Source organism: Carlito syrichta, unplaced genomic scaffold, assembly GCF_000164805.1.
Source record: "Carlito syrichta isolate Samal-C Ts95f unplaced genomic scaffold, Tarsius_syrichta-2.0.1 Scaffold314720, whole genome shotgun sequence".
NCBI classification, from domain to species: domain Eukaryota; kingdom Metazoa; phylum Chordata; class Mammalia; order Primates; family Tarsiidae; genus Carlito; species Carlito syrichta.
The window spans coordinates 23776-37928 of NW_007258816.1; the positions used below are offsets into that span (position 1 = coordinate 23776).

The 14153-nt window shown below is 41.0% G+C and overlaps 1 protein-coding gene across 1 annotated transcript in view; it reads right to left on the reverse strand.

Moving 5' to 3' along the window:
- The window catches only part of PPP1R9A (protein phosphatase 1 regulatory subunit 9A), a gene marked incomplete at its 3' end in the record, with an annotated part of 289697 nt that overhangs the window by 22023 nt on the left and 253521 nt on the right, over nucleotides 1-14153 (reverse strand). Inside the window, exons 8-11 of the mRNA XM_008071775.1 lie at nucleotides 13043-13096; nucleotides 10275-10504; nucleotides 8742-8838; nucleotides 8471-8642 (exon numbers count right to left, since the gene is read on the reverse strand). Coding sequence (XP_008069966.1) covers nucleotides 8471-8642; nucleotides 8742-8838; nucleotides 10275-10504; nucleotides 13043-13096 — 553 coding nt within the window. The remainder of the gene's footprint in view (nucleotides 1-8470; nucleotides 8643-8741; nucleotides 8839-10274; nucleotides 10505-13042; nucleotides 13097-14153) is intronic.

Here is a 14153-nt window from a genome sequence, read left to right on the forward strand (position 1 = left end):
TCAGAGTCTATAATACTGAGTGACCTCTCACAGAAACAAAGATCTGAGTATCACATGTTCTCACTCATATAATGGACCTTGAACATCCAATGTAATAGTATAAGAAAATGACTGATGGTACTAGGAAACTAAGGGGGGGGGTGGGATTAACAGTAGCAAATATCTGTCTGGGGACGGGAAAACACCTCTTATCAACAGGGTGCCTGAATGAAACGTAATTGTACACCTAACCCTTAACTGTACCCCACAAAACCATAATAAAAAATATTGATTAATTAAAAAAAACACAAAAAAACACTTTTGTTAAATATACAGGTTGCAGTACTTTAAAGATACTGTTCCATTGCCTTCTGGCTTCCATTTTGCTGCTGCCAGGTTTCAGTATACAGTAGTCCCCTAAACACAAACCTTCAAGTTGCAACTTTCAAAGATGCAAACGTGATGCTAGACCCTGTATGCCAGCTGTTGTACTATACTGTACTTCTATACTTTTCAAGGTACTATACTGTAAGATTAAAAATGTTTTTTTGTGTGTTCATTTGTTTTTTATGTATTTTTTGTGTGAAAGTATTATAATCCTATTACAGTAAGTACCTTATAGCCAACTGCATCAGTTGAGTACATAGGCTAACTTTGTGGGACTTATGAATGTGCTCCTAGAACAGAATGGGTTCGTATGTAGGGGACTTACTGTAATCTCTTTCACTGGATATTTTTACTCTCTGGACACTTTCAGAATCTTCTCTTCATCTTTGATGCTTCATTATAACGTGCCTAAGTATACGGTTTCTTTGGTTTATCCCACTTAGAATTTCTTAGACTTTTAAATCATTTGCCCTTTAACCCAGCAATTCCTCTTCTAAAAATCAATCTCAAAAGCATAACAAGAAAACAAAACGATATATGCACACGGTGGTTCACTGTAGCACTGTTTATAAATGGTAACCAACTGTCAGTTGAAAGCAATGAAAACTCTAGTTTTCTTAACTAATGGAGAAAGGTTTCCCTTGTTTACACATTTTAGCTGGTTACAAATGACCTAAGATCACTGCTAACAATAAAATGTCACAGCCAGCGTAGACCTCATCCATTTGGTACTTGCTTTGATAAGGTTTTGCCTGGTCATCAGATATATCTCAGAGAAGTTATAACATGCTATGAGAAAATCTTGAAGTGGCCCTTTGGATATCTACACAATTTACGAGCTGTATAAAATTCAGTGCCTTAAAAAAACAGTTACAATAAAACGGTAAAGAAGCAGCTAAGTCTGGAATTTTAAGAACAAATTCAAAGTTTCAAAGTTGACTGAGCCACTCTGCTGAGTGGAGTCCCAGTCCTGCCTGACATGGGGAAAGCTCATTTGGCCAGCTCTCCAGGTCAGCTCTTCGGGTCTTATAGAAGTCAGGACTTGCTCTAGTTAGGTCCTTGTCACATTTCATGATTTCATGGAGCTTATAAAAAAACTTAAGTTGAATATAGTAGTTAAAAAGATGCCTTTTAGTCTCTGGGGTAAAATGTTCAACACAGTGTTTGTTGTTATTAATGCCCCAAGAATGATAAGCACTAAGCTCTTTCTATGTGCTGGGTCCTGCACAAAGCACTTAACTAATATGAACTCATTTAATCCCATAATCCATTTACTCCTGTCAGCTCTATCCATTTTATAGTTTTAAAAATTATATAATTAATTGTATAGTTAATTCACTTTTCTAAAACCAGAAAAATTCAATAACTTGTTTACAGTCACAAAATTAATAGGCAGAAGAGTTGATATTTAAACATGGGTCTGTATGACTCCAAAACTCATGCTATTCCCTACTTTGCTACTGCTGCTGACCAAAGATGGGTAGTCACACGTTGGGAAAAGAACAGTTTTGGAGTTGTCATATTGTCAGTTTCTACAAATTGTATACCAGCTACTTGCTTTATCAATTACACCTTGGAATTCTTTGGGGTAATGTTTTTCCTGATAAACAGGTAGATTTCAGATGAAATTACTATCACACAAACCAAATAAAAAATTCATCAGGGACCAAAATATATCCTAAGGGCTGAGATATGTTCTCCTTTCCATTAATGTGTTGAGGTCTTAACCCCTAGTGCCTTAGGATGGGACTGCATTAGAAGACAGTTCTTGAAAGAGGTAATTAGGTTAAACTGGGGTGATCAGGGTGTTTCTTATAAGAAAAGGAAATTTGGACACAGACAGTTACAGAGGAAAGACCAGGTGAAGACACAAGGAGATGACCATCTACAGGCCAAGGAGAGACATCTGGAAAGAAACCAGCCCATCCCACACTACATTCCAGTCTCCAGGACTGTGAGAAATACATTTCTGTTGTGTAAGTCACCCATCTGTAGTTCTTTCTTATGGCAGCCCCACAAACTAATGTGTATGTTATTTCAAACTTTTTGAAGGTTTCTTTGAGTCTGTTTAGAAGACTCCATTATGAGCAGAGTTGCATGAACTTGATGAAGAACCTGCCCCATAATCTTACCTTGAGAATCACAGTCCACTAGAACACTAAAACAAAACAAGCAAACCCCAAAACTGCATTTTAATGTAAACTTGCTTATTCTTTAGGTTTCTGTTAATTAGTTGATATCACATTTCATAAGTCAAGGACTACAAAGGCGCATTCTTTGGTAAGTAGGTAAGATTTTATTTTCTCAAACCAGTCGTGGCTACCAGTCAACTGAACTTGCTGGCTAATGACTGTCTAAACGTGAGCTACATATCATCTAACCTAAAACTGGAATAATTCTTTTTTGGCAGGGTTCTCAAATTTTAAATTTCTTTATAAATAATGATTCCATATCATTGACCTCACTTCATTAGTAGGGCATACATTTAATTTCTATGCGTAAACCAAGAAGCAGTATTGTTTAAAATAAGTTGCATTCTAGGGTGAGACTTTATTTTGGTTAATGTAGGCTTTTATTTACATTTACCTTCACTTTTTTCCAGTATGGAATTATTTTAGCCATTTTGGGGGATATCACTTTCCCATTTATCTACGTGAGCAAGTAGGTTTATTTATTTATTTTTAATGACGAGAAGTGTGGCCAGTCAATGAAGTTCACTCTGCTCACCTCAGAGTGGAAGAAGAATGCCTCTTTATTCCAGAATACTGCTGTGAGTGGCAGTGAAATTTCATAAAAATGTATGCACCCTATCTCCAACTTCCTTGTTAATATCTACAGATCTGTACTCCACTAATTATACAGAAAATCATACTCAAGGTATTTTCTAGGAAGTATAACCTGTAGCTCATTGGTATTTCATATTTATTAAAGGCTCACTTAAGAACTAGAACACTTGACTGAAAGACATCTTAATGCATATTCAACTCATTCTTTCCTGCAAATATTCTAAATTACACCTGTAGGAATTCACTAAAAAGAATAAAAGTTAATATATTGAAAAATGAAACAAGGGGATAATCCACCCGATTAATCCAAAAGAAGGCAAGAAAACATATAAAAAGAACAAAGAAGAAACAACAAGTAGGGAATAAATAGTAAATGTTAGATTTAAACTCTATATATTAGTAAATAAGTTAAATAACAACTTTCTAAATGCATCCTAACAAAAATTGATAGACTACAATAAAAAATAAACAACTATATACTGCTTATCAGAGACATAGCAAGGGTAAAAATAAAAGGATGAAAAAAGATACACTATATAAACACTCACCAAAAGAATGGTGACATAACTCTAGATATCAAAGTATACAATAAGGTGAATTACTAGAAACAAAGAAGAACATTTTCTAATGATCAAGAGACAAACTACCGAGAAGCATTCACATTCCTACATTGAATGTATCTACTAATGTCACCTCAAAACACATAAAACAAAAACCAAACCAGAAGAAGAAATAGATACATCCACAACTATAGTGTGCAACCCTTGGACATATCACTTTCAGGAACATACTCTAGAAGTTCTGAATAACACGGTTAAACATCTGACCTGACATCCACGACAGTCCTTCCCCTGAACACTGTGCTGGAGCCCCAGGGAGTGCGGTGCTGTGGCGTCTCGGCTCTTGCCCTCTCAGGAATTCCATCGCTGTACTGAACATGACCTGGTACCTCTGTGTGACGCTGTCAACCTACACTGAGGGCCACTGTGTGAAAACATCCTAGCAAAATCATTACTGGATTCCTATAAGAATGTTATCAATATTTGTAGCCACAGATCACCAATTATGCATTCCTTCACCCTCTGACCAGCAGCTGGAGTAGATAGCTTGTTCCTGTTTTATGAACACTGGATCACAAACAAGGGCCCTCTTTTCCTTTTGGAAACCAGGAGGCTCAGAGCCAGACAGAGGGTCCAGCCTCTGATGGGCGCCAAGTACGGGACACGTTCCTGCAGAATCACTTCTGGTTCCACCCTGTCCTTGTCCTCATTTTCCTGTTATCTTACTTACAATCTGCCCGAACCTGTTACCTACGGTGCCTCTTCAAGTTACTTTCAGACAGTGAACACATGAACCGTAAGAATGTACAAACACACAGATGCTGAAAGAGGCAGATTCCCTTAACAGGATCTGGTTACTTTCTCTTGTTCCTCCCGATGAAGACCTTATTCACGAAATCTGAGTAAATTTCAGAAAAGTGATACAATTCCAAGAAATGGGATTCCATGCAAAATGCCATGCTAACATATGGGTCATGAGTAAGCACCCAGTAGAAGAGCCTACGGACCAGCTTGAATGTCTACACAGACTCCAAGTTCCACTGACATGCTGGAATCTTGGCCTTGGGATCGTGTGTGCTGTGTTCACCATATGGGTGTAGGCCACCAACAAAGGGATCCAGGTTTGGGGAATCTGGGGCCTTACTGTAGCGGCCGGATCACTTTGTTGAAAAGGAGCATAGTGAGGAGGGGAAACAAGGAAGTTATTATTTTCCTCTCCTTATGCTCTTGTCTCTGGGATATTTTAAAGTTAGCTGGAAACTAGCTAAGATATATTGTTATTTTCAAAGACATCCAGGATAGAGTGATTAATTCCAGTCTCAATCTATTCTGCAAGGCTAGACCTTCCTATAATTGTTCACTTTGCAATCTAAGTCTTTTTCTTCTTGCTCAGTTCTCACCAGAGCTAAGGAATGGCAAGTCGCTAAGGAAACGACATGTACAATGCCTTAGGTAGCCCTGCCTGTTCTTGCTTTTGGGGAGATAACACACAGTATGAGCTAACTAGTGTTCCCCAACTGAGCAGGTGGGTGTGAGAGAGAGGAAGCCCTCAGTGGCAATATCAAACTTCATGAGATCCTTCAACTATACTGACAACCCTGCAAGGGACTCAGCTCCTGCTATGCCTCGAAACTGTCCAATGCAAAGGCCACTTTGAGTCCAAGAACAACCCAGCCATTTCAAATGGTTCCACCTTTAATAGGGGGTCTATGAATCAGGGAAAAGTTTTCCCAATTTTATTCAACTTTCCTCTTCTTTGAAATCCCTCTCATCCTTAAGATGCGTTATAGTGCCTTAAGTCCCATGTATTTGTTTCCTACCACACGTTCCCTCTCTTTCACTTTGTTCCCTTGATCGAATTACATACCTTGTCGTGCTGGGCAGGGCCTACCTCTATGCTTCTGCCTGGCAGCTGCTCTTTCCCGTCCAGGTCAGCGTGCCACGCACGCCTGCCTGTAAGCAGTGCTCAGAATAACTAAAATGATAGCATACTCACTCCTGACCTCTCATAGTAGGACAGTCAGAAGATGCCTTCCTATGTAACTTCCACCTATTGGTCCTCATCTTTCTTTCAGTATTTCCATGGAATATGCATAATCCTTCTTTAACAAGACAGCCTATAAAATATTTGAAGCTGAAAACAGTATCGACATCGAGATCCTAGAATACCCAGAAGCTGAGGAAAAACACTGTTTTTCAGTGACATTTCCAGGAAATCCAGTCAAACTAAGATTACACCCTTTTAGCCCACTGAGATCTCTTGAACACACCTATTCTCTGCTCTATTTGAATCCCAGCATTTCTTAGTCACTAAGAAATGAGAAACATGACACACAGTGGTGGTAGGGAAAAACAATCATTTTCCTCTGTGACACACATGGAAAATATTTGATCAGCACGCTGGTATCAACTAGAATGGATTTAAGATCTGTCACAGCTCCTGGTGAAAAGTGCTACATTTGCTTTATATGATTAAGATAAGAAAAAATATTAGAATATATGAAATAATGAATTTGTATGTATAATCGTTATCAAAATTTTAGTGAGATACTTAAGTTGACTTTGTTTATAGAGAGAAACACACAGCTGGTGTTGAAACAATTTCAACTGCGCAAGTTTTTGTATGGTTTGGAAAGCGGTTTTATCCCTCAAAAACGTTCAGTAATTCAATACTGAGAGTCGCATCGTGCGCACATTGCCTGCTCTCTGCTCCAGAAGAGCACGCGCCACGCAAGGAGAGGGCAGCTTTCGGGCTCTTCTCCTCCTCGCTCCTTCCTGCCTCCATCATGCACCTTCCCTGTCTCTTCCTTCCAGGACTTCAGGGTGCTCGTCATCAACGTCCCACGCCCGGAAAGGAAGCCCGAACGGGACAGTCTTCGAGGATGAGGGATAACAGCACACCTGATGGGCGGGAGCGGGAAATGGACTGTCACCACTGGGCCAGCCCTACTCACAAAGACAGGGGCTCCTCAACCACCAAAGGCCTGCATCGGGTCCACAGCCTTCCCGCCCCTTTCAGCCCCCAGGTCCACACGCTCCCTAGCCACAGAGCACAGGAGCCACTTAGAAGGCACTTTCCTGAGCATTCCCATTCAGCCACTGACCGGCCATCTTAGTTCACGATGAACAGCTGGAACCCAAGGAGCTATGACACCGACTATCTCAGCAGCAGGACAGGAAGGGCATCCTTTGACGTGTGTGCTGCCAGCATCTGGGTGACCTGTTCCCATTCCACTGAACGAGCATGGATCGCTTTCAGTGGGAATTAGTAGTCTCTGCAGCTCACTGTGAGCCCGCAGTGTTGCTAGGGAACCTGATAATTATGTGGCAAAATGGAGGGTGAGGAACAGAGAATGGGTTCAGGAGAAATGGAAGGTTTTGATCCAAATCAGCATGTGAACAGGGTAGTTTGTTGATCTGCGGTAGTCATGTAATTCAATAAACACCATTAATTATATGTTTGATTGGATATAGACTTCTAAATGGAAAGAAATGAATAGAAAGGAAAAGCTATCGGGTATCTTCATACTCTGCCACAGTGGGAACGTGTATTGATTATAAACTACAAGTATCTTACAGTTGAAATATTCAAAAAAGTTTAAAAAGTACATTGATTTGCTTTCTGATATTTTCCTTTAGATATAAATCTTATAGTGTTCCAGGTATATACATTATATAATCCTATAAAAGCTCTAATAAAATTACCTTTTTTGGCCTCAGAGAATAAGTCAGCCTCAAAACACCCTACAAGTTGAAGAACAAAGAAATAGTGCTTTTAAAAAAATATGCATAGCAAAATCAACTCAGAGAAATGAAATGATCTTCCTGAAGCCACACGGCTCCTCAGACAGTGGCCTTGCTGGTGCCAAATCCCCCCTCCAGTGGGCTGACAGCACAGTTTATAATTTATGTTCTACTTAGGGAAAGCCCATCCTAAGGATATAAGCCTAATGAATGGACTCAAATCTCCAAACAGCGCTTTAAATAAGTATTTCCAACACTTTCCATTTTTAATGGCTAAGAGTTTAGTTCTAAAGGTTAATGACAGACTATAAACACATGTTTATCAGGAAAATCTCACTGGAGACATTTTAATACATGAAATCCAGCATCTCATGCCCTCCTGTGCAGCCATCTTTCTAACTCTGCTACAGTTTCTAATTTATGCACATACTATAGATATAAAACATTCCTTCCTGATCATACACACATGTCCTAAGTATGTTGCGTGTGTAAGAACGCAAGAGATTTATTTGTGGTTGATGTGTGAGAAAACAACCTTTTACAGTAGGAAACGTCTCCAGATCTAAGAAGTGCACATGGGATACCAAGGTTAACACACCACCCGGTACAGAACTTCCAACTCAGTAGATTCCAGCACTAGAAGCTGCAAGTCTGCCTTCTGGCATTTTGCGAAAGATCTCACTCCAGTGACCTAATCGGTCTCAGCCTTACTCCTGAGGACATGGGTGGGCAGCCCATCCTCATTTTTAAGGCAGTTTTTTGAGTCTGTCAATTTTATGATGGTTTTTAAATGTCTGGCTTGATTATAGTTGGGATTTGATAACTCTCTACATGAAAGCACTTATTTTGGATAAGACAAGAGCTAAAATGACAGACTCCTATTTTGATAAACCTTTTCTTTTTTCCTAAGTAGGAAGGCATTTCCAATGCGTAAAACTCTGTGTCTGAAAAAGAAAAACATAAGGCCAAATGATGCAGTCATTAGAAATGAATTTTGTGTTTGGTTAAACAAACCTTGACTCAGGCCATCAGGACAAGACGTTTGCTTGACATCCAAGTTCTCCATGGTTTCTCCCTTAGAGACTTCGTCAAGAGACGTTCTTCTCTCAAAGATGTTGTTGTTGTTGTTAACTTGAGTCCCGTTTTGCTTCAGGAGCCTGAACACTTCTGCTTCCAGGTCTCTGATCTAGGAAGAACAGGTCACTCATAACACTCCAAGTCAGCGCTACTCCCAGCCCCCAGGTATGAACACCCTCATGAGGGTTGACTGTGAGGAACAACTCACCCGCACTTGAAGCGCTTGGACCTCCAGGACGTGAGCTTTCTCCAAGTCTTCGATTTTCTTTCTTTCTGCTTCCTGTCTCTTGATGAAATCAAGCTCTCTTAAGAAGAAGATAATGGATTTGATTATAGCAAACGTGAGAGTTCTTACTGAAGCAATAGCGTGCACAGCGGCTAAACAAGCGAACAGTAACTTACATAAACAAAACTCAGGGTTAGAGAAAAACTATATGGTCATAAAAGAAAATAAAAAGTCTCTAATGGGTCACGGAGTAAAGAAGAATGCTTTGATTTGGCTGATTACAATTTTCATTTTGGTTCCTGATTCAAGAGCACCGCATGTATTTGGTGGGGAACAACTGAACTCATGACACCCTTTGGGTGATTTAGTGAGATAATTACGTGTCAGCTGGAAATAACTCTGTGTTTTCAATGTCATGTGCACAGTATACTAATGAAGCTGGATGGGAAGAGTTGGAAAGGATATTACAGTAAGATTTCCCTCCATGAACAAGGGAGGAGGGGCCAGGTGGGTCAGAAATGGGGGGGGGCCCACTTCCACGTATAAGGATGCCCTGGGGCTAAGAAAAATGTCTTCATTTTGAAAGCCTGGAATATAGCATGCAAATTTATGAAAAATATGTTGTAAAATTATTACATGAAAGAGATATGATATTTTTGGCAAAAAGAATCGACACAGTGATGGACTCAACCTGAAGTCAAAAAGAGTCATTGCCCTCTTAACAATAAACTTTTGAGAGTGATCTCTTTTAAATACTAAAAACATTTTTTCCACAATAAAAAACATCAGAGAAGGGGTGCAGCTTATACACAGATTCCTGCTAAGGCTTGGCACTGGCACCACATGTCTGTCCTAGCTAGCCAGCAGTTACTGACATAAGAATCTAGGAAACATGTCTCTGAAAAGGCTCCCTGACACTGAAAGCCAAGAGATGGAAGCTAAGCTGCTGTGGTCCAGGAAGGCCGCTGAAACACAGCAGCAGAGCCAGGCAATGCCTCTCCCATGAGTGGGTTGGGGGCAGGATATCAGGCTCTCAAGGCTGAGGCGTGCAGAGGGGTGCGTGGGGTCTTGCAAATGGACCCTGTATGCAGCAGGGACTCCTGCTATTACTGATTCTAAGAGAGGAGCACCTAACACAGGCCACCCTGTGTGCACCACAGCACCACCGCTGGGCCATCACTGTGACTTCAGTGGCACATCTCACTGCTAGGCCACAGAGGTGTGCACAGGGACAGAGAGACTCAGATGCTTCAACTCTTACTACTCCCATTTTGCATCAGGAACCTGAATATCTTTGGATAAATGAACAACAACAAAAAAAAATCAAGAGGCACTGGCTGCCAAAAACTTGTGAAATACACAAAACACATTCTCCTGTGCAAGAGCAATGGCGGGGATTCCAGGACACATAGCCATGGTCTGGGGGTGACTGGCGCCACTGCGGCTCCCACAGATGCCCTGAGCTCCGGCTCCCCGCCCTGCAGACGCGCACCCGCCTGGCTCAGAGGTACTCACTTCTGCTGGAAGTCCTTGATGAGCTTTTTGGCCTTGTTGTACTTCTTCTCCAGGGCCTGGTACTGGCTTTGTGTTTCCTTGAGGTGCCCATTCACCGTGTGGCACAGCGTCTGCGCCTCAATCCAGTAGCCCTCCAGCTTCAGCATCCTCTCCTTGTTCTCCTCTATGTTCTGTTGGAGCTGGGTTTTCTCCATTTCCCACCTCACTTTCTCATTTTCTGCTGCCTGGAGCTGGAGAAAGTGAATGTCAAGGCCAGGGTCATTTGGACACCTACTTCTGTAGCACAAGTCTCTCGTCTTCACAGCACGCTACAGACAAAATGCCGTTATTGTCTGTACTCAACCATCAAAACGCCCTGAGATGAGAGGAGCAAGCAGTGTTTTCCTAATCTCATCGGTGATGAAATGGAACCTTTGAAATGGGAAATGCTGTGTCCAAGGTCACATGAATGACAGGACACGAACTGGATCCCACCTCTCATGACATTGCTATCCCACCATGGGATTGGAATCCTATGAGCAGTAGAGGATGTTTCAGAGTTTGACTGACTATATCCAATGAATGTCTCTGAGAGTGTTTTTAAAAATGTATAATTATATGTAAAAAAGGCAAGATTATAGGTTAAAAAAAGGGATTGGGAGAGAGTGCTGGACACAGTGCGAACGTCAGTTGGGCAGGACACTGAAGCCCCAGCTTAGATCTGAGGCCCAGCTCTGCTGTGACAGATGATAAACTCCAGTGAGTGACTGACATTCTCCCAAACTCCGTTTTATCATCTACACAACAGAACTGGAACGGCACACATTAGCAGGCTTGAACAGCTCCCAGCGTATAATAATCATTAGCTAAACACGAGCTGTTTTTACTGTGTTTTTAACCCTTTGATGATATTATTCTGTTCTTTAATTCAACTGATATGAACGCAGCCCTCAGTTCATGATTTTACAGCAGTGTAATGAATTTCTGGAGCCCCATAACCCAGTTACCACAAAATTATAAAAGACAGTATAATAAAAATGTAAATTGTTGCTTGATTAATTTAATTTCCTCCCATGGACCAGAAAGGCAGCTTTTTGTGGTTTCTGCTTTCAGGGACTCTTGGAAGTAAATAACATACTAGTCCAGTACTCTCATTTCTACAGAAATCTAAGACTGAGCCTTTAGGTGAGGGCTCAAAAGCCAAAGTTCCCCAAGACTGTCTGGCTGTCACACTAGTGCTCTATCTACTTCATGTGCCTTCTTATGGCTCAAAAGGGTATAGAATTAGCATAAACAATCAATGTTCAAAATCGCACATCATTCAGCAAATGGAAACATATGTTTATAGAAATCTATATTTGTGTAAATATATATTTATATATATACATACACATCTATGTTTTTGTATATATTTTTAACTAAACACATTTGTAAAACAGATTACAAAGTAAAAAAATAGTCAAAAAGGTTTCAAAATTAGGAATTATATTATCAAAATGAATAACAAAGAATCACAGTAAAGTAAGATAATCTTTTGGATATTACATGCCAAAGTAATAACAAGAGAAATATAAAATACTCATTTACAGTATCTTCTAAATTAAATGTTTGTCATCTAAAACATAAGCTTCATTACATTTATAATCACAGGGGAATCTTTTTCTCTAATTGCAACCAACAATTTTTTTTAAGTCTTCTGTTCTCCCTTTGTACATCAAGAAACAGTGATAATTTAAAACAGAGCTAGATTTTTCACTGCATCTTTTATTCTGTAATGTTGTGTATCAAGTTGTTTGTTTACCAGCCAGTACTCATTTAAAAATTATTATTCACAGAGTTGGGCCGACACCATGAATGATGTATGGACATGTTTTGACTACAGAGCTGCAGAGTGACTTGGCTGAGAATGCCGTTTCACCAGAACAGCTTTGCTAATCCGTCTCCATTAGGACATATGGGGGAACCACAGCAAGTGTTCAGTGCCAACAGCAAAACATCACTGGTGGTGGAGTAATTATGTCTTAATTTTAAAAAGACCATAGAGAGAATAAATAATATTTTTAAAAAGTAATTCAAAACATGTTTTTTAATCTTTAAAATTACATATTTCATAAAAACTAAACAACACTGCTAGAATTGTGTCTCACACAAGTATCTTATAATTGACCAATTTAAAATGTCCTTTTGAATCCTGTATTATTTTATAAACATAGACTAATAATACATACTCTCTTTTATCAAGACCTTTTCTCCCATACAAATTTAAATCACATGAAGCAGATTGCCTAAAAATTTCTGGTAGTACCTGGTACCTAAAACAAATGATGCAAATATTAAATGATGTTCATTATATTTAATTATGTAGATTAAGGATTATTTATATCAATAAACTAACATGCTATATTCCGACAATACATAGCTCCTACAAAAAAATAAATAATTATATCTATTTATAGTAAGGTAAATAAAGAGGAGATATAATACAATAGCTTATGCTTAAGGAATTAGTAACTAAAAGTAACCACTAAATATATCACCTTTTGAGGAAGTCTCAGAGGAAAGGGGCCACACACGTGCACATGCATAATTACATACATGTAAAATACCGTGCTCCTTGTGCTGAGGGGTGTGGATGTTGGCTTTCACCGTGCACCTGACAGTGGAAATGAGCCCTCACATCTGCATCCTTTCGAGTGGACAAGGAACAGACCCCTCAGTCTCCGGCTGGATGTACTCACGGTATCTGAAGTTGAGAAGGTGCAGTGCACAACTCACACATTGGTGCTTACCTTGGCCTTCAATTTTTGAATCTCGGCTTCTGTAACTGCATGCTTGATTTGCAGCTGAAAATTGAAAAGAAAGCAGAAATCTGAACTAAGTGTATCCAGCAGCTAGAACGACTGTGAATGGACGGTGCTGCCAGACAGCAGGTTGGAAGTTAGCGCGTCTCATGAGAAATGACACTGGGCACAAACTCACTCAACATAGTGTTCATGGTCCACACTCCCCAGCTCCAGCTCAGGGACCAAAGAGAAGAGAGCGCCCTTCTTCATCACCTTTGAGTCCAAGCCCAGAGCCGAGAGCCGAGAGCCGCTTCCTAGCCAGGACCCGCTTCCTAGCCAGGACCAGCCTCAGGAGCCAGCGTGAAGACGCGATCCCACACCTGGGCGACAGATGGCGCCATGACCCCGCAAGCCGCACACAGGATCTGATGACGACTTGGCTCTATGGCCGAAGCTCGCATTGTTTTTGTTTTGTTTTGTTTTTAGTTGCAGAACAGATCCAGATCCAGATTTCTGTACTCCAAAAGATGCACTCACTGTGAAGACTGAGCCCCCTGGGATTCCACCGCAGCTTATCGGCACAGGAGTCCTGAATCTCTTTGTCCAGCCCGGCTCCTCCCCACTACCCATTCCTTGCAAGGAAGGAGGAAGAGCCATTCAGCTCCTGCTTCTCGACACACATCCCTCCTGTGAGGCATTAGCTTAGACCGCAGTGCCTCTTCTGGACTCTGGGGGGGAGGAGGGGTGGCGATGCTTCTGGAATTTAGAATTCTCAGTTTCGTAAAGGCGTCAGATGCCTCCCAGACTGCAGACCCAGTCAGGGCCGGGGTCTCTGCAGTCAAAGGCCGCACATGTGAGCACGCCCACCCAGTGAAGTCTAGCAGGGCTGTCAACTGCATCCCGTCAGGTCTGGGTGTCCTAATTGGCACAACTTACAAGAGGCTGTTTTTGAGCATTTGGGATTTAGGCCTGCACCCGAGGGGCCCTACACGCTTACAGTCACTGTCATCTAGAACCTGGCAGCCGGGCTCAGTGGCTCAGCCTGTAATCCCGTGCCTTTGGGAGGCTGAGGTGAGTGGATTGCCTGAGCCGGCGGGTTCGAGACCTGCCTGGGCAG